The 21,768-nt window shown below is 40.0% G+C and overlaps 1 protein-coding gene across 3 annotated transcripts in view; it reads left to right on the top strand.

Annotated features, from left to right (window-relative positions):
* Nucleotides 1-17,107: 17,107 nt before the first annotated feature.
* Tbc1d31 (TBC1 domain family member 31) overlaps nt 17,108-21,768 on the top strand; it is a 69,178-nt gene continuing 64,517 nt past the window's right edge. Inside the window, exon 1 of one of the 3 annotated variants that reach the window (XM_046464859.2) lies at nt 17,108-17,365. In XM_046464859.2, the coding sequence (XP_046320815.1) occupies nt 17,289-17,365 (77 nt within the window). In that variant the 5' untranslated portion in view covers nt 17,108-17,288. Of the gene's footprint in view, nt 17,386-21,768 lie in introns of all 3 variants that reach the window. The other 2 variants (XM_046464860.2, XM_046464858.2) reach the window with 2 other exon arrangements.

Genomic DNA, 21,768 nt, shown 5'->3' on the forward strand with positions numbered 1-21,768 from the left:
CAAAGCTGTCCAAGGAAGGGACATGGCCTTTGTCCTTGGAAAAACCCACAGAGCACTCCTAGGCACATTCCCACCCTGCTAAGTTGTTTATCTACAAATAACAGGAGAGATCTGCTGAGCCAGGTGTCCCTGACTCAGTCAGGCTAGGTGGGGATTCATAGCAGCCCCCTAGCAGCCACCAATCAGCATGAGACAGGGAAATACCTGGGATGCCAGATAACCCTCCCAGTAGTTTATGGTAGTTGATAACCTGTTGGGAAACCATGTAGTTAAGCACGTACACCCCTCTTGGCTTAAACCAATCAGTTCAAACGAATACCCTTTTTGTACTGACCAATCACCCCTACCCAACTTGTTCCCGCCAGTGAATGTGCTAATCATGTTTTAGAGTTGTTGTTTGGTTTTCACGCAGCATGAGGTAATTTGTTATGCTGTATGTGAAGTCCCTGCCCTTTTCAAAGAATGTATATAAGAATGTATATAAGCTCTGCTCAAGCTGTTCTCGGGGCTCTTTGCTCTTTACCTCTTCGAGGTAGGCTTGGAGCCCCAGCATGCTGGACCCCCAATAAACCCTTTGCTGTTGCATGAGACAGTCTCTTGGTGGTTCGCCTGACCTTTACAATAGTTTTAGCAGAGTCCAAGATCAGCTGGCTCCAAGGCAGAAACATCATGGAAGGATGTGATGGAGGAAAGCTTCTTTACTCATGGGAGCCACGAAGCAGAGAGAGAAAGAGGAAAAGATTGGGGACAACATATAGTCCCCAAGGGCATACTCCACCAAGAACCCCTTCATTCATAATTAATCCACTGATGAGATTAGTGCCATAATGATCCGATCACTTCCTAAAGCCTCACCTGTGAACATGATTGCATTGGGGACCAAGCTTTCAGCACCTGAGCCTTGGGGGACATTCCACATCCAAATCATAAGAGCCTCCCTACAATCTCAGGAGATACTAGAGCCAAGACCTCAAGGGGGTGAAAAAGCAGGCAATGTGGCTCTCTGGGAGAAGAGCAGTTCAGCAAGACGGCAGAGAAAAAGCCATGAAGTGGCAGGGTGCTCACCTGAAGGCCACCAACATGAAGACCAGTGTGGCTAAGAAGAGTGAGAGTGGAGAAAAGGGTCAAGAGTGGAGACAAGGAGAAGGTCACCAGGAATCCTGGAGGACATCACAGATGATTAAAAGGACCTCACATTTTATCTATGCCTGCCCTCTAGTCCACACGGCCTCTTAATAATTCTGTTGAACTGATTTCTAGGAATCGGATTTAAAAATTAGGATATATGAACAGCCTAATTGTTACCACTGTTGACTGGTGACGAGTCCTTGCTTCCCCAATGTTGAAGAATAACACCAGAGAAGCACGCCGAGGCAAGGTCAGAGTGGAAAGTAGAAGTTTATTAAAGGACAGCAGAAAAGACTTCTCCTGGAGGAAGAAGGGGACCCCAAGAGATGGAATCCGTGGAAGCAAGGTTGTCTCCCATTTTTATAGCTGAAGTCTTCATTTAGCTTTCCCTCATTCCTGTCACATTCTTGTCCTTTGTTCTGTCAAGGGTGGGGCACACGTGGGCCGAAGGAGGAATCTGGGCAGGAAGGACTTCTGAGTCAGCATCTTCTAGTTTGCTGGGGGCTGTTCATTAATACTTCTTTGGGATGGGCTCTGGGCCTTGGGCTTTTCCCAGACTTCATTAACATTCCAAGAGTTGTTCAACTTTTTCCAGAATTCATTCTCAACATGGCCTCTATTTTAGATCTGACTCGATATTAGACCCGATTTACCTAACTACACTGACTACCTAACTTTAAATCTGGCTTCATTTTGACTGATACTCCCAGACAGTTTCTGTGAACCCAATCCAATTTAGGTTACAGGGCCCCTAAACCTAAATTCGAATAGGCACTGCCATGACTCTAGGCATTCCATGTTTTCATGATTTTTTTCTTTTTATTATTACCAAATATTTATTATCTCACTAAGTACTGTAAATGCAAACTGCCTCATAACACAAGGAGATTAATGAAAAGTAAGAGGCGTTTTGTTGTCATGATTCAATAAAAACCCAGGAGAGTGAAGAAAACAAGCTACACCCAAATTAGGCATATGCCACAGTGAGGCGTCAGTGTGGGATTGCCTTCCTTCCTAGAAAGGCGGAAAGGCCTTCTGTTCACTTTAGGGCAGCTGGCCTGGGGTTCACAGAAAGAAGACCTCTACCCAGAGAACACAGAATTGAGTACAATTAGCTCCCTAGCTAGTCTAGTCACCCAGTCTCTACCTCATCCTCATAGACTGCATCTCCCTCTAGTCTTTTGCAAGATAATCCTAGCAACTGTGTCAATAAACAACATACATAGAGCATAGGTTTTGCAACACTGGAAGAAATAAAGTGGGAAGCCTTCTTTCAACCAGCCTGCATTCATCCAATGATCATTCATCCATGATCATTTCTGTAATACTGTCATCCTTTACACGTGGTGGGAAATTCAAGGTTTTCGGTAACTCTTGATCTCCTGCATAGATTTAGCTTTCCCTCATTCCTGTCACATTCTTGTCCTTTGTTCTGTCAAGGGTGGGGCACAGGTGGGCCGAAGGAGGAATCTGGGCAGGAAGGACTTCTGAGTCAGCATCTTCTAGTTTGCTGGGGGCTGTTCATTAATACTTCTTTGGGATGGGCTCTGGGCCTTGGGCTTTTCCCAGACTTCAGAACCATTCCCTAGGCAATCTTTTTGATTGACTTTTCATCTCAATCCAAGTGGTTCCAGTTAAAATTCAACATGATTGCTGTATCCCAGAAGAGTGATACTCAACTCTATCAAACATTTTTAAAACAAATACCTGCTATTCCAAAATGGAAAACAGGTGACGAATCACAATTCCCCCCAAATAAATAGAATGCTCAGATTGCCATAGAAGCAGGAAATTGCAGAATATTTATTTTTTACTATATGCGTTATGTTAATGCCCAGGCACAACTATTAGCTGATGTAGTGAAATAGACTGAATGATTCTTACATTAAAAATAGAGTCACAATGAATAAAGAAGTACAGATGCAGACGGACACCTGTGTGTTGTAGCCATGATTCAAACAACACCACCAGTTACATTGTCTGATGACATGATTCTCCAAATGGTGGACCACTCAGGAAAGTTCTCAATGTAACAGAGTGCATCAAAATTCAAATATAATAAAAGAAAATAATAAAAAATATGTACGCATGACCAAAAAAATCCTAAAGTCAGAAGATAAGTGAGAAAGTGGGGGAAAATGTTTTCAAAAGATATCACAGAGCCAGGTGGGGTGAGGCACATCTGTAATTCCAGTTACTCAGACGGCTTAGGCAGGAGGATCACAAGTTCTAGGCCAGCCCCTCATCAAATTGGCAAGACTCAGCAAATTAGGGAGACCCTGTCACAAAAGTTTTTTTTTTTTTTTTTTTCCCATGGGCACAATGTCTTTATTTTGTTTATTTATTTTTATGTTGTTGAGAGCCACAGTTTAGTCGAAATGACGCCTGGCATTTTGCTAGAGGGAATGGTTAAAAGGTGACCCTGCTCCAGGATTAGGGCAGATCCTGCTGCCTTGGGTGCCCACTACTTTGGAGTTCCCCTTTAGTTCTCACGGGGTTCCAGGAGAATTGGCTCCCGGTGGAGGGAGTGTATTCCTGGGAAGTGTGTTTAGAGTGCTAGTGAGAGTTCCGGAATAAAGAGTTGCTGTTTGAACCTACAAGGCTTTGTGGCAGCTCGGTTATTTCGTGCCCAGCCAGACTGCGGCATTATGTGGTGCTGAGGATCGAATTTAGGGTCTCACAACTGCGAGGTGAGCACTCTACCACTGAGCCACAACCCCCAGCCCCAAAAATTTAAAAACCTGGCGATATCATTCAGTTCAATCCCCACTGCCAAAAAGGGGGGAGGTGTGGGATTTTAGTGGTAAAGAACCCATGGGTTTGATCCCCAGTACCACAAAATACATCACAGAAAAAGGCTAATATCCCCCAAGTATATAAAGAACGTGAAAAATGAGTGGGGGGAAAGGACAAAAATTCAATAAAAATGAACAAAATCTTTGAACAGACAATTCAAAAAATAAGATATTTTTACCCTAGTCCATATTAAAATATTTTAAACTTTTCTTGTAATAAAAGAAATAATAATTAACATTATACTAGATACTATTTCTCACCTCTTAGTTTGGCAAAAGATAACAAAACTAACCTCCAGATGGGGAATTTATAACAATAAAACCAAGATATACATTTATACTTTACCCCAAAGATAAACCTATTAAGAGTATAAAATATTATACAAAAAAGTCAGTTACAGGGTTGTTTAATATTGCATTATTTATTTATTTTTATTTGTTCCTTTCAGATATACATGATAGTGGAGTGTATTTTGACATACATACAAATGTATAACTCATTCTAATTAGGATAACTTATTCTAATTAGAATGCCACTCTTACATGGTGTGGAGTTTTACTGCTCATGTATTCACATTTGAACACAGGAAAGTTATGCCGATTCATTCTACTGTCTCCTGTTCCCATCCTCCCTCCCTTCCCTTCATCCACCTCTGTCTAATCCAATGAACTTCTAGTCTTTCCTCCCCTCTCCCCGACCCTTATTGTGTGTTAGCATCCACATATCAAAGAGCATTTGGCCTTTGGTTTTTTGGAATTGGCTCATTTCACTAAGCATGATAGTCTCCAGTTTCATCCATTTACTGGCAAGTGCCATAATTTCATTCTTCTTTATGGCTGAGTAACATTCCATTATGTATATGTACTACATTTTCTTTTTTTAGAATTTTAATATTTATTTATTTTTTTTAGTTTTCGGTGAACACAACATCTTTGTTTGTATGTGGTGCTGAGGATCGAACCTGGGCCGCATGCATGCCAGGCAAGCGCGCTACCACTTGAGCCACATCTCCAGCCCTGTACTACATTTTCTTTATCCATTCATCTGTTGAAGGACACCTAGGTTGATTCCATAGCTTAGCTATTTTGAATTGAGCTACTATAAACAGTGATGTGACTGTGTCACTGTAGTATGCTGATTTAAAGTCCTTTGGGTATATATTAAGAAGTGAGATAACTGGGTCAAATGATGGTTCCATTCCAAGTTTTCTGAGGAATCTCCATACTGCTTTCCAGAGTGGGTGCATCAATTTGCAGTCCCACCAGCAACGTTATGAGTGTACCTTTTTCCCCACATCCTCACCAACACTTATTGTTGCTTGTATTCTTGATAATTGCCATTCTGACTGGAGTAAGATGGAATCTCAGTGTAGTTTTAATTTGCATTTCTCTAATTGCTAGAGATGTTGAACATTTTTTTATATATTTGTTGATCATTCCTATTTCTTCTGTAAAGTGTCTGTTCAGTTCCTTAGCCCATTTATTGATTGTATTATTTTTTTCTGGTGTTGAGTTTTTTTTTAGTTCTCTGTATATCCTGGAGATTAATGCATTATTTATAATTACAACATATTAGAAAGAAACGAAGTGACCATACTTATGAGACTGGTTGAATAAACAACAGCAGCTTTACATACTGGAATAACATGCAGCTGTAAACAAAGAATGAGGGATCTCACATACAGAGCTTTTTGTTACCTAACAGTATCTTTCACTTATTCTCTGATTTGCTTACTGTCTGTCTCTCTAACTAGAAAGGAAGCTCCACGCATGTACAGTATTGTTTTGTTCACCATTATAGCCCAGCACCCGGGACAGTTCTTGTCTACAAGTAGGTGCACAGTTAGAATTTATTGAACTGTTGAAAGAAAATTCCCTTTGTAAAAAGAGCAAATGTAATCTTGGTATCATGAGGAATAGAACAATTTACCTGGAGAAGAGATGCACAAAGAACACCTGAAAACCAGAAGGCTTAAGAGAAAGTAGTTTGAGATGTTTTAGTGGAAGTTGGATGTGCAACTTCTTTTAGCCATGGAATATTACCGCCGTTGCTCTAGACGTGATGTGCATATGTTTGACTGGCAAGGCATATGAGCCGGAGATGCTGCACCTGTCATATTCATCTGAAGCCAATCCAAGCAGTCACTGAGAGAGCTCTGAGAGAATTTTATATCTTGTACATTCTGTCAAAAGCAATAGGGGGAAAATGTGTTGGGAAGAGAGAGAACACATGCTAAACAGCCAGAATGGTGCATGTGTGTGTGGATGCCTTCAGGGTTTCTCCACACAGACGCTGGGACACTTTGGGTTGGCTTGTTCTTTGCTTGTGAGGAGCTGTTCTGTGCATCCTGGGTCACCACATGATTCCAGCACCCTGGTAATGTCTGCAGATATTGTCAAATGCCCTTTGTGGGATGAAATCACCCCTAGTTGAGAACCACTGAGTTATATGACATCTATGATCAACCATTACCTGAGTAGCCTCTAATCTCTCCCAGGATTTATGCACTAATAAAGTTTCTTCCTACACTGAGTCTGGTCTTGATCACATGACTTCTTCAGCCAATCTGGCCGTAGCAGACCTGGCAATGCAAGCAGAGGCTTGGTAAACACATACACATTCAGGCATGTCCTATGATAGCATCTTTTCTTAGAAGCCAATGTCATATAAAGAAGCTCAGGCTAGGGCAGGGGCTGTAGCTCAGTGGTAGAGAGCTTGCCTAGCATGTGTGAGGCACTGGGTTCGATCCTCAGCATCACATAAAAATAAATAAATAAAATAAAGGCATTGTATCCATCTACACTAAAAATTATTAAAAAAAAAGAAGTAGGGCTGGGATGTGGCTCAAGCGGTAGTGCGCTCGCCTGGCATGCGTGCGGCCCAGGTTCGATCCTCAGCACCACATACAAACAAAGATGTTGTGTCCGCCGATAATTAAAAAATTAAAAAAAAAAAAAAGTAGAAGCAGCATCAGCTCAGGCTAGACTACTTAATGATAAGAGGCACTGATGGATGAAGAGCCATTTCAGATGTTTTAGCTCCAGCTGAGCTTCTGTTAAATGCAACCATGAGTGACCTAAGCTATACCATGTGGAACAGAACTGCTCACCTGAGCCCAGAATCGAGACAAACAGGAAATCATCATTGCTTTAAGTCAAAAGTTTTGAGGTGGTTTACTACACAGAGGTAGACAACAGAACATTATCAAATCATCAAATGTTTAAGTTGGTGAAAGCAAGTAAGAGATACAATGTAGGAACCAGCTCCTATTGGCTTATAGGAGCCAACCGATAAATTTTCAGGAATTTTCCGAGTCAATTATTAAACACAGCTATTATTTAAAATTAAATTATATAAACTTACATTAAAAATAAATTACGTGTGTTCCATTTGTGTACAATGAATGAATCTGGTGTCATGTATTACAAATTAGAACAAATAAATTAATTTTAAAAATTAAAAAATAAATTATGGCTTAAAAAGGTAATAAATGCTTCTTAATTATCATACTGCATTTTATTTTTATCTGTACTCCTGAGGTTGTGTCTTGTAACTGTGCAATTATATGATGAAATTTGGCTGAGAAGGGGCCTGTTAGGTGCTGATTTCTTGCTGATCATCCTTACATCGGTCTGTGGCCTCTCTCTCACACACTGTTCAGGATGGCCACTCAAGGGAAGATGCTATGCTGCCCTGGAACATTTTACTGGACAATAAATGCTTAGTTCAATCAGTTTCTCTTCCTACTTTATAGCAAGTAGAGGCCTTTTATTCATGGTTTACTGGCATCATGTCACACTTGATTGATAGCCTGTCCTCTGAGCCCACAAATGTTATTAGAAGCCTATGAATCAAGGCTGATTATCAAGGCCGCAGGAGATATTCCCAGTGTTCTCTGACTCCACAGCCCTCTGCCCAGGAAAGTCCTGAGGGCAGGCGCGCACCTGCACAGTATAATACTGCATGTTTAACTTAGCCAACAGAACCTTCCCAAACTGGGTATACTAATGCCTGCAATAACACAATCAGAAATTAATTTGTCTGGCACAAAGGTTGTAAATATTTTTTAATCTAATTGTCAACAACTAGGGAATTATAAAATTATGCCTCCTCCATAAGATGGAGTATGCAGTAGCGACCAAGCCCAAGTGTCCATAGAGTGACCAGGCTCCTCAAGACAACTTCAGATGTGCACAGTCTGCTAACTCCACACCCTTTTCCTCTCTGGCCACCTGGAAGGGCTGTAAAGGTTGGCAATTGCAGGCACAGCCCATTCTGTCATAGACTAGAGAGCTTCCTCCTTCCTTTGGTGTGGAGAAGGCCTTTTAGAAACACTAGTCTATGTCAGCAGTTTTCTCATTGGATGTGGGCATGAACTTGCTGCCAGTCAAGATCAACATCACATTTTCCCTCTCTTCTGATATTGTACTATTTCAGCTGAAGGTGCCAAATCCTTTTGATTAAACATGAAAAACTGCCCTTGGTTGCTTTCATGTATGTTTTATGAGAACACCTGGGCATGAATATTTATTTAAGCAGTTTGGAACACATCCCTTTGATTTTTTTTCCCAGTTCTGACTCATATTAAAGCTGGAGGGAGGTGCCCTATGTCATATTCACCTGCAGTGGCTTCTGCCTCTGTCCTCCCTCTCATAAGGCCAACTAGCTAAGTCATCTAGGAAATGGAAAACATTGCCTGGGTTTGCATCAGCTGGCAGCATGACACATATTTCTGCAGCACGGATGAAACAGAAGTTTCTTCTGCAGCGTCAGCTCTGCTTGTCATCCAGCTGTTGCCTTCTGTTGCCTTTCCTTCAACAGCTCTTTATGACTTTTTGTCTCAATTGGAACAACAGCTCCTCCCCCCAACCCCAACTCCTCATCCTCTTTCTGCCTCAAGCCTGGAACTAATTTTAACACCGCTGCAGTCTGAAGGAGGTATCCAGAGTTTCCCTAGAACCTTTCGGGATAACACCCCCAAATCCTTAGAATGGCAGTCTGAGTCGTTTTATGTCCTGAAGTTTTTCTGTCTCTTATTCTTATTCTCTCGCCATTTACGCACACAGTGATAATAGTCATTGTTATCACCATTATTATTGTTGTCATTGGCGGTTTCTAAGTGCTAAGCACTTTGTGTGTACTTTGTATAATGCCTGTGCCTCCTGTGCTCGTGATGAACAGAGTAACTCTGGCTTCTGGAAGGTACCACGTTGCTGCACAACCCCCTGCCTTTCTGCAGATGCCGTTTCCTCCTCCCACTTCTCCTCTGCCTTGCCAGCCCCTTTTCATCCTTCCAGCCTTGCCCCCTTGTATCATCATCTCCTGAAGCCATCTCTCGCTCTTTTCCCCCCTCCAGTTCCTACTTTAGAAATACAAGGCCAGTCCTAGCTCAGGTAACCAGAGTACAGCAAAGACAGGAGGTCAGGTGAGCTTCTGGGACAATCAGAACAAGGGACATAAATGCGGCCAAGATGACCACTTACCATGGCTTTTTTTTTTTTTCTTTCCTGCTTTCCCTTGAGCATCAGAAATTCTCTCTTAAACTGACCCTCACTACAAAATTGAAGTTATTCTGGGAGCTCCTGGGCTGAGACTTGCATTCTTCAGTCTCACGCAAAAAAAATCTCAGGGAGGGTTCTGATTGACTCATTCGAGTCAGGCTCCACCCCTGGACCAATCATATGACCAGTGAGGGGGAGGCTACGGTGCCAGTTTCTGCAAGTGTTTGGGAGAAAGCAGTATTTCTCGGGGATGGGCTGGAGGGTTGTACAGGGAGTAGACTGTCATTATAATCCTCCCACGCTCTTCCACAGCCCGACTTGCTTTGTGCTTTGTTATTATTTTAAAATTGAAATCCTCTGTTTACCAACAAGATTCCTTTTAATATGCAAATAAATTATTTTTTAGCAGAGGATGAAACAAAATCTTCTTATAAAGGTTCCTAGAGAATTTTAACCCAGGCTGGTGATAAATTCTTTTCTGGTTTGGGCAATGGGTCTTTGGAAGACATAGAATCACACCAACCTGGCCCCCAAAAGGGCAGAGAGGCAGGCTGAGATAAGGCAGCCAGCTAGGTCTACATTTGAATCTTGGCTTTTTAGCTGTGTGACCTTGGCAAGGCTCAGCTTCCTCATTAGTAAAATGAGGACAAAATTATTGTATTATGCGGGATAGGATATGTAGATTGCAGAAAAAGTCGGGGGAAATCCTTTCCTGCTCAAACAATTGCCAACACCCCTACAACAATACTAGGCTTAGAAAGAGACAAGAATAATGTTAAACATATTTACATGCATATGTATATAGGAGCCATGCAAAATACAAAAACTCAAAAATGCTTCATAAGGGAGAAATGGGGAGGCAGGCTTCAACAAGTTCTGGAAAAGGAAGGTGAGGAACTCCACAACAAACAAAATTTGTCTTCTTTTGCAAATAAAGTCTCTCAGATAAATTCTGGGAGCTGCCTTCAGAAGAACTGATGAAAAACCTGTTTGAAACAACCTAGATGCCCATCAATAGATGAATGGATAAAGAAACTGTGATACATATACACAGTAGACTATTACTCAGCATTAAAAGAGAATAAAATTATGGCATTTGCAGGTATATGGATGGAGTCGGAGAACATCATGCTAAGCCAAGTAAGCTAATCCTAAAAAACCAAAGGCCAAATGTTTTCTCTGATTACTGGATGCTGATCCATAATGGGGCGGGGGGGGGGGCACAAATGGGAAGAATAGAGGAAATTTGGATTGGACAAAGGGAAGGGTGGGGAGGAGAGGAGGAATGGGGCAGGAAAGATGGTGGAATGAGACGGACATCATTATCTTAAGTACATATATGATTACACAAATGGTGTGAGTCTACATCGTGTACAACCAGAGAATTAAAATGTTGTGCTCTATTTGTGTACAATGAATTGAAATGCATTCTGCTGTCATGTATAATTAAGTAAACAAATTTTTTAAAAAGCCTGTATGAATACAGAGACAATTTTGCAGTGCTGGGGATGGAACCCAGGGCTTTGCACACGCTAGGCAAGTGCTCTACCATTGAGTTACACTCTTCAGCCCATGGTGACAACTTTTAGTTTCCTCTGTTCCCAGGTGTCTAAATCTTTCCTGGTTACAGTGTTTAATGAGATTCCTAGGGTGGGACTTTAAGAAATTGTATTTCTTTTGGAATTAATTTTCTCAGGTAAGAGCACTTCAGAGAAAACCCCACCTATGCTTAGGAGAGAAACAAGGGAACATTAGAGAGACCTGGATTCTGAGATAGTTTTTCAGCTCCACGTGTCAAGAAGTCACACTTTGGGCTGAGGTTGTGGTTCAGTGAGCACTTGCCTAGCATGTGTAAGGCACTGGGTTTGATCCTCAGCACCACATAAAAATAAATAAATAGAGGTATTTTGTCCATCTACACTAAAAAAAAAAAAATTAAAACGAATGAGCAACAACAAACATGTCACACTTTGGGTTTTTACTTTCTGAGTTCCAGTAACTACTTTATATTGTGGAAATAAGAAGCCTATAAAACTAAGTCTTCCTTTTGTGCAGAAAGCCTTTTTCACCTCATCTTTCCAGGCCCAACTTGAATGTCACCCCTCTTTTTCACAGCTCTCTTTTTTCCCAGAGAATTCATTGCTCCCTTCTCTCAAATGTACCCATACCTTAATTGTAGCACTGATCACACGGCGTTACATTTACACATCTATTTCTCCATGTACCTCTTATTACATTGAAAGCTGTGATTTTTCCAAGGACAAAGAACTCATCTTATTTGTCCACTGCAGCTCAGCTCCTTGTACAGTGTCTGACAAGTAATTGGCATTCAAAATAATAGATAAAGACCAGCTGATGATTGAATCAAAGATGAATGACAAGAGCAAGACATGGCCTGCCTGTGGACAGAAGGTCTAATCCAGGCTCTTTACCAAATGTGATGGGAAGAAATTTAAAGACACGTCATTTGTAAGCCTTAGGTCTTTAAAGAATAGTTCAAAAGCCAGTATTTGAAGAGTCATTGAGTTGCATAACTGTCCTCAAATTGTGATATCAAAAATTGGTTGTATTGGGGGAACACAAGAGTAGAGGTATAAAGAATAGGTGGTCAGGGTTTGTTTATGTTTGTTACAAAAGTCAAAATAAAGTGACATGTCAGATGTGTGTTGTAAGAAATCGCAAAGGAAATTGTGAAATAAGTAAGGAGAAGAGCCTGTCTCCCACAAAACAGAAATCTTATTCAGAAATCCTGAACTTGACATTGATTATAATGAAGTGCATCCAAGTTATTATGTGTGTCAGTAGAAAATAATATGTGTAAAGGTGTCTGGTTGTGGTCCTCTGGATGCCTATCTGAAAATATAAAATGGTATTTTCTTTATAAGTGCACATAAGAATTTCAAGAAAGGCACAGATAAGCTTCCAAACTGTATATTATATAGAAATGGATGTAGAAGGGGGTTAACAAGGAACTATCCCATTCCTGCTATTTGCATATGAGAAAGTTGGAACTCAGGAAGTTTTGACTTACCTAAGATCATGCACCTATTTAGTGGCTGAGCAAGGATCATAAACTCAATTTTCTTATTGCTTTCCCCTTTTTAACTGCTACTTGGCATTCTTTTAATTTTAAAAACATAGTCTGGAGTAGTTTAAGTTTAAATCATAGCTCAAGTAAGTATTTTTAAAAAACATGTTTTCAGTGTTTACCATGTGTCTGGCACTGTGTCAGATGCCAGGAGGCATAAAACAAGTGAATGCCTCCCCTCAACAAATTTATTTTGTCCTCTTTTTTTGTGTCAGGCTCTATGCTACATTCTGGAGAGGTCCTTGCTTTTATGGAGTTAACAATCAAACACGGGCAGGTTACATTAATCAGTGAATCACACAACTAGTGAGTATGTGACAGGGATAGAAGAGAAAGATTAAATTCCGTGAGTCTATCATCTTTTCCACATTTTAAAGAGGAAAGATGATAGCTCTGGGTTAGCCTCTGGATTCTTTTGTCTGCAACTGCTGTTAATAGGGGTGGGGGGTTTAAAGAAAGACAAAGTTGAATCATATAACAAAAAAGTGAGAGATAGGAACCCTGGTGCTCTATGGGCTTTAAGGAAGCTTTTAAGGAGAGAAGCCCAGAGGTTTGTGGAGGTGTACTTTAGATACTGGGAAACAAGGATGATGTAAGAGTTTTCAGTTCTGTTCACCAAATATTTGGGTTCTTCCTCTGCCTAAACACTTAGTAGTTATTGTAGGTTGCATGATGGTCCCCATTCTCCACTCCTGCCCAGATCCATGACCACTGTGGAAATTCTTAATGCTTTCCTGAAATGAGGAGAACATAGTACTCTGTCCCTGGACTCAGCCAGCCACTTACTTGGCCATTTGAAAGAGGTACAAGTGATAACATGCCAGCTCCAAGCCTATACGTATTTCGTGCCTGTTTGCTCATCCACACTATTGTCACTGCCATGAAAACACACCTTGACTAGCCTGCACGAGGATGAGGCACGAGGTGAGAGACACTTGGGACAGAGTCAAGTAGCCCCAGTTTCCCTAAATGAGGCCAGCTTATAAAACTATCAATCAGAAGCCCCCCAGACATGTAAGTGAGACTAGCCAAGATCAGGAGGGACAGCTGGCTGGTCCAGATACATGAGTAATAAATGTTTATCATTGAATGCTGCAGAGTTTTGGTGGGGTTTTTTTTGTTTTTTGGTGTTTTTTTTTTTTTGCTGTTTTTGTTTTGTTTTGTTTTGCTTTGTCTTGTTTTTTGTTTTTGTTTTTGTTTTTACAGCATTAATGTAACTGCACATAACTGATTTAGTGGGATTGCACTTCCTTGCCCTTTGTGTTTAGATGGGGCCATAGTTCTGGTAGTGAATGCAAAAATAATGATGACATTTCTGTTCTAGAGCATTTCATTGCTTGTGTGAAACTCTCTAAAACCATTTTTTTTCCTCCTGGCATATAAACAAAAAACTCTGAAATAATGGCAACTCCATTAGCCTGGGTCCACAAGAGACTAAGGTGAGCTCAACACCCAGATATAAGGAGTTGTTTTAGGCCATTGAGAATTTGAGTTCTTAATTATTGTGGCATAACAGTTCAGCCTGCCTGAAGGAGGTGGGAAAGGGCATTTTAAGACGGTTGCTGAAAGGTTATTAATTACTTCCTCTTTGATGTTCTCAGAGAGATTGCAGTAAAATTCTTTAATTATATTTTAATAGTTTTTGTTAGTGTGCTACTTAATTTGCTTACTAACATTTGACTGGCCTTTGCTTTGGGGGAAGCATAGAAATGGTTGCCAAGGAATTGGGAAAGAGAATAAGCTGTCTTTCTTTACTTTCCAAATATCTTGGAACTTTCCCAAACAGAAAAGATGCTTAGATGTTGGGCAATCAAAATGTCAATTAAGCTTCAACAAATTGGCAATACTTCTCTCTCCCAACTATATATTATCACAACAAAAAAGAAAGCATCCTTCCATAGTCAAAGTATAGTCGGTGAGACGGCAAGGATAGAGGACTTTGCAAAGAAACAACTAAAAATCCCTTCTATGTACAATTTTCCAACCCTCTAAGGGTGTGTTTGAAATACATCCAAATAAGAAAACAGTTGAGGAAATCTTTGTGATCTTAATCTAGGTAATGATGTCTTAAATATGACACCAAAAAGCACAATCCATAAAGGGAAAGAAAGATTAATACTGATGAAGATCAGTTGATAAATATTTTTTTTGGACAATCACTGCTAAGAGAAGGAAAAAACAAGCCACAGACTGAGAAAAGATATTTATAAAGCACACGTATGATGAAGGGTTTGTATCTAGGATATATATAGAACCCTCAAAACTCAATAATAAGGAAACCAAACATCCCAATTAAAAATTAGGCAAAAGAGTGGACCAGATGTCTCACCAAGGATATATCAAAAGACAAATAATCACATGAAAAGATGCTGAACATCATTTATCAGTTCAGAAATGGAAATTAAAATCAGCAGATACCACTATACTCCTAGAGTGGTCAAATGATAAAGGTTCATTATAGTTCATTTGACAGTTTCTTAAAATGTTAAATCTAGGCCTATGCATGACCCAACTATTCCACTTCTAGTAATTTGCCCAAGAGAAATGAAAGCATACATTCATACCAAGATTTACATAGAAATATTCATAGCAGCTTTATGTGGAATAGCCCCAAACAGGAAACAACTCCAAGGTTCATCAGTAGGTGAATGATAAACAAGTTATGGTATATCAGTACTATGAAATATTACTCAGCAATAAAAACATGAACTATTAGTACCCCAACAATACAAATGAATCTCAAAATAATGATCTCAAGTTCATAGTGAAGGAATGAAGCCAGAAGATTGACACAGAGAGAAGAGAGAAAGGGAGAGAGGAGAGAGACAGAGAAGGAAAGGTTTATGAACTCATATATATTTCTAGAAAATATTAACTAATTTAAGAGATGTATAACAAATCAGCAGTTGCTTGTGGGATAGGAGGGGTGGGAATAGAAACAGGTTACAAAGCTATGTTACTGTCTGGAGGTGCTGGGTTTGTTGTCTCTGTTCAGCAAAAAATTTGAAGAACAGGACACAGAGATAGCAAGTAAGAAGTAGGATTATCGAAAAAGTGACAGAGATTGAGAGAGACTTGTCCAGAGCGGAAGTCTGGTGGGGAACTTTTGACTTCTTTTTATGGTCTTTTGACTTTCCATCTTTCTTTATTTCCTCCCATGTCCATGTGCTCCTCACTTGTTAGTGATTGGTGCCCGCTCTGTCCACTCATCTCTTTTCTATTGAATCCCCCGCTTAGAAGCATGAGTATGGAAGTGTCTGTCTGATTGGGTCCCATGCTTGTGTACACAAGCACTTTCGTCAGCAGGAAATTGACCTTGTCAGAAGACCCTCCCTGTGCTCCTTTATTCTGGCCCCTGACCCTGATCTCCTCACTTCCCATTTTACCCTGACTGCCCTTCTATATCTCCCTCAGATATATGAGGAAATTTTCAGGGGTGATGGCTATCTTCATTATCTGGTTTTAGTGATTTTTTTTGGGGGGGACTTATGTTAAAACTTACAAAACTGCACATTTCAAATATATGAAATTTACCAAATGTCAATTATATCTCAGTTAAGTGTGAGGATGAGCCATAGTTTGTGTTCCCAGGGATCCAGCAATGAGAGATACACAGCCCTGCCTCTTGATGGCTTCTCCAGGCACCATGCTGAAAAGCTCTTTTAATGTTGCTTTCATCATGACTTTCCTTTTATTTTTACATAGATAAAAGCTGAAGGTGACGGAAAAGAAGATGAATATCCTGGAAGAGAAAGCTATGTCACCATGGAAGCAGACAATGGAGTGATGTGGTCACAAGCCAACTAAGCGAGCCTCCACATGAAGCTAAAATAGGCATGGGAGGAACCTTGCCTAGAGCCTCTTGGAGAGGCTGCTGAAACTGAGATTTTGGATTTAAGGTGCCTAGAATTCTAAGAGAATAAATTTCTGTTGATTTACACCAGCAAGTGTGTGGTTATTTGTTGGGACAGCCTCAGGAAAATTTACATAAAAGTGGGATAATAGTGCTACCTAAATTGTAAGTTTGGTATGATAATTAAATGAGTCAATATATTGGTATAATACATAAAAGAATACCTCATACCTATTATGCACTACAGAAGGGCTAAGAAAACTTAACAAAACAAAACAAAAAAATAACTCTGACGTTAACACAACCGGCCGTTGATGACATTGTTTTGCTGGACTGCCAGGGGTGGACTGTACATCACCATATGGAAACCTCTTGTCAGATTGTGGAATTGAAAAAATAATACGGATGATGAAAAGGTGAAGAACAATAAACTATTCATCTATAGGATGCTTTGGAGCCTCAAAGTCCTAGGAAATAAACTCTTCAATCCTCAATGCGTTTATCTCTGTACAATCCCTAAATGCAGTTTATAATGGAAGAGAGGGACCTTGCCTCTGTTGGCAGCCTAAAACCCCCTCAAGGGTCAGACAAGCATTCCCACGCTTCATCTGCAGAAAACTACCATTCCCAGAAGGCTTTGGGGTCCTGGGGGCCGACCTCTGTAGGGGGCGGAGCCTAAGCGAGAAGGTCGTTGGGCCATCCCATTGTCTGGAGGGGTAGCCTGTGTGGAGTTTAGGAGGAATCCGCCTCCCTATTAGTTGTAAATAGAAAGGGGCGTCCCACACGCGGTTGGAACGGTCCACGGGGACCCGGAACGCCGCGGCGGGCGCTCGAATTTCCCGGGCCGGGAGCGCGGAGCCTGCCGGGAAGGTGCCGGGACAGTTACTGAGCCGATCGGCGGCGGCCGAAAGTAGGCTTGGGCATGCAGAGCACCGAGCTGGGCAACAAGGAGAGCGGCAAGATATGGCACCGCAAGCCGTCGCCGCTCACTCGGGACGGGTAAAGGCTGGAGGGCGCGGGTCCGTGTCTGGAGGGGAGTTTGAGGAGCCGCCTTGGGAAGGGACACGAGGGCCGGGCAGGGGTTCGGGTTCTGACCCTGACTCTGACCCTGATCCTGCCCAGAATCCCTGGGTTGGGGGACCTCAGGAGGAGTGGTCCTCTCTGACACCCTTCCGGATTTGGTCCCGGCCACAGTGCAGCTGGAGCAGGAAGTTCTCAGATTTACCTAAGGGAATTTGCTCCGCTGATGAGAGAGCCAGCGCTGTCCTGCTTTAATTATCATAGTGTCCTGATAGCACTTCTGGCTTGTAGTGCGTGCTCAGGAAATATTTGTCACCGCTGGAAAAGAACTCCAGGAGGGATGAGGGAAGGAGAACGTACCCTTTAGTACAGAAATTGAAGTTTATCCATCCTCAAATCATTGCATGTATTAGGTGCTCATGCATTCATTAGCTATTTGTTGAGCACCTGCTGTGTGCCAAGTACACTTCTAAACACTCTAGGAGAGCAGTGGAGCAAAACAAACTAACAGTTGTCTGGAGTTTAGGTATAGATGTGTACATGAGGGGCAGAGGGTTGCTTCTATAATGCTGAGAGCCTTCTAGTACAGCCAGCGATACTTTTCATTCTTTTCCCAGTTTTCTGCGCTGTTTGAGGGCCCAGCTCTCTTGCATGACTTCAGTGGAAGTGGGACCATTTGGGTTCCCATTACTTCTTGCGTCAGGGAGATGTCCTAAGATTGTCGCGGACTTTGCAGTAACGCTTGGATTCATGTTTCAGTGTTTCTTATTCTAGTAGGTTTTTTGTTGATTTTGGTTGCTCCTCAGCAGATCAACACACTGGCTTACTTTGTATGTCCACTGCACAGTGCTGGAGCAGCCACTTGTTTGGTTTCCAGTTGCTGTCTATCCTTTTTATCAATTCCTCTGTCCTGTTCACTCCGTGGGATAAAAAATTTTGCTGAAAGTGGAGAGGTTTTTCCTTTCTAGTTTTGGAGTTTATATAAATACCACCCCTGCCTCTGGTAGTTTCTAAGTGTTCCAAGAGTTAGAGCCAATCCACCTGTTCTTTTTCTTGCTGTTATCAAGTAGATATGCATGCAAGATTTTCACACCTCCTTGTTGTTTATTCCATCAAAACATGGCTTTCTTTTTTTGTTGTTGTTGTTTATTAAAACCCATTGTTTATGGAGTTGAAAGAGGAAGAGAGCACTGAGTATGGAGGTAGAGGCATTTAGCTGGAGGAAGTGTTGATGTGCACCTTCTGTGATTTTAGACCAGTTATCACTGTAAGCCCAATCAGGCAGATTTACTAGACACTGTTGTCTTATAAGTTTGATGGTCAGTAAAAACTTGATGTTCTTATGTTCATGAACTGGGAAACTGTCAGGCAACCTATGAGCAATTGAAATTGCTTGAAAATGGATAGTGATGTGTGATTTTTTTGTTTTCTTTCCAGGAAAGAAAAATTGAACCTAGGGGCACTTAAACCAATGAGCTATGTCCCCAGCTCTTTTAAATTTTTATTTTGAAACAGTATTGCTGAGTTGCCCAAACTGGCCTGGTACCTGAGATCCTCCTGCCTCAGCCTCCTGAGTAGCTTTTGTGTATGATTTAAATGAAGAATCAGGGACAAAATGGTGCTATTAGTCCTGAGTTACATTTATTTTTTTTTATTTTTATTTTTTTTTTTAAATATTTATTTATTTATTAGTTTTCCGCAGACACAACATCTTTGTTCGTATGTGGTGCTGAGGATCGAACCCGGGCCACACGCATGCCAGGCGATCGTGCTACCGCTTGAGCCACATCCCCAGCCCCCCTGAGTTACATTTAGATGGTAGGATTCGTGGGTTTTTTTTCCCATATTTTGAACAATGATCATTTAATTTTGTCATCAGAAGATGTAATGCTATAGAAAAAAGACTGGAGGAGAAAGTTGTCTGCCCTCTGAGGTTTTTTTTTTTTTTTAATATTTTTTAGATGTATAGACCTTTATTTTATTTATTTACTTATATGTGGTACTGAGAATCGAACCCAGTGCCTCACACATGCTCTACCAAGTGCTCTACCACTGAGCCACAGCCTCAGCTCCTTCTCTCTGAATTTTGATGGCCAGGAAGTATTTTGAAGTTATTTTACTACACAATTTTGTGTTTTTAATCCCTTGGGGAATATACAAAAATAAGCAGTGTAAGAAGTCTGCTGTTGCATCTTTAAGGAAGCCTAAAGAAAAGGATAGAAAGGGCCTCTTTCATTGCATGTCAATATACCTAGTATCTAAAAAGGCCCCAAAGGAGTCTCTATATACAGTTGATAGTGGGGAATTCACTTAAAGTTGATGGCAGTGTGATAATGATAAGGGAGAAGGTCAGGCTCAGAAAGATCCTGGACTCCAACCCCTTGAATGACTCTGGGGGAAAAAAGATTAAGTCACAGGGTTTTTTGTTTGTTTTGTTTTTTGTTTTTCTTTGGTATATGCTATGTTGTCCATCCCTCTCCTGGGAAGAAATTTGTTGTGTGAATTAAATGCACAGATAATATTCATAAGGACTGTTTCATAATATAGATTTAAGAAAGGGTCCCAAACTAGAAAAAATAGAAGAAAGTTATAGGTATGGAAATATATTTTAGTATGGAAAATTAGAAGGTTAAAGAAATGTTTCTGGAGGAGAAAGTATTTTATCTGGCAAAGTAATATTCTTGGGCTAGAGTCCAAGATGAAAGAGGACAAAACTAAGGATGTAAAGTTGTGAATGTTAAAATATATTACAGAAGGTAAATCTCAAAAAGTTTGTGTTTGTGATTAAATTGGCTATAATTAGCACAGTTAAAGTTATTTGAACTTTAATGTACTAATATGAAGCAAAGTCTGAAACAATGATCTGCTCCTATCTGTTGAGATAATTTTCTCGTATTTGTTAGGTTTTTGTTACTTGGCGAAAGGAAATCTTAAAGGGTTTTTACCTGTTTTAAAGTCTTAAATGTTTGCTTTGTAACAGGTTAAACAAACTAGTGTAATTTAGGTTGTAATAATAGTTGATACCCAAAATATATGTAACTAGGTATATGTATGCATTTGATAACTATATCTGTCTTAGCCTTGTTTAAGTGCTATGAAAAAGTATATAAAATGAAAGTTTATGTAAGTTTACTAGCAAGGTAAACAATAAGTGCTCTCTTTTATACAATGTATCTGACATAGAAGGGCCACACTATCATTTGAAGACCTGTCTTATATCTGTTTGCTTTGTCTAAGTCAATTTCTGATCATTAACACTGTTTCCTAAATGTATAAAAGATTTAAGGCTATCCTTTGATTTTTTTTTTTTGTTAACCCATGCAGACCTGTGATTATTGTTACCATACAATATGTATTCTAAATTGTACTTCAAAAGTTAAACTTAGTTACTTTGACAAGTTGGTGTTCTTTAAACCAAAATTATCTGTAGCAAAAGCCTCAGATTTGCATAGAAATAAAAAATTTGATTGGTATTTATTCATGTCATTTGATGTTTTATAACTGGATAAAGTAACCTATTGTCAGTCAGTTATATATACAACTTTGTGTTGCTCTTTACACTGAAACAGGAATTTAAATGTATTTTTGGAAGGTAATAAGGAGTGCCCGATCTGTTTAAAGGTGACATTGTAAAACATGGAAGCATTCTGCCACTTTTTCCACCAAAAGAAAGTTTAAAAAGCTCTCTTAGCCTTTCTTTGATTCATGTTTCAGATGTAATATTGTATTGTGTTATTTGTGAAGAGCTATGTCTTACCTGAGATAAGGCTCTGCCTCCCACCTTACTCCATGTTAGAATGGCTCCAAAATAGACTAGACTTCAGCTCATTTAAAGTTGTGTTAAAAAGATTGATTTTTGTTGTAAAGACTACTGTGATCTCAAGCAGGGGATAAAACGTATAACTAAGTAAAGGTTCAAGATTATAAAAGTCATTTTTCTTGCTTTATAGCTATTACAAAAAAAAGAATTTTGTTGTTGCTTCTAATGTGTTTTAAAAGCTGGTGTTTAGATAAACATGAAGAAAATATTTTCACATAATTCAATTTAGTATACTTTAATGAGGTTTATGAAGATAGATATTTCTAATTAAAATTAAAAATTTTGTAAAAATCAATTAAGATAAAATTACATGATTAAAAATTATTGTTGCAGTAAAGAATGTGATTGTTTTGGTCTTCAGGATCAGAATTTGCACACATATATTGTCTTGAGTTATTTCATGATGGAAGTTTTATAAATGGCTTTCTTTATTATACAGAATCCTCCTCTCAAAAAATAGTAACTTTAGACAATATAGCTGTACATTCTTAATAAGGTTGTCCATGAAAATAGCATGTGATCACTAACTAATATGTATAAAATATAGGAAAGTAGAAAGAAG

The sequence above is a fragment of the Marmota monax genome, unplaced genomic scaffold (assembly GCF_021218885.2).
Source record: "Marmota monax isolate L192 unplaced genomic scaffold, Marmota_monax_Labrador192_F-V1.1 WCK01_AAM20220418_F8-fsc00003, whole genome shotgun sequence".
Taxonomy (NCBI): Eukaryota; Metazoa; Chordata; class Mammalia; order Rodentia; family Sciuridae; genus Marmota; species Marmota monax.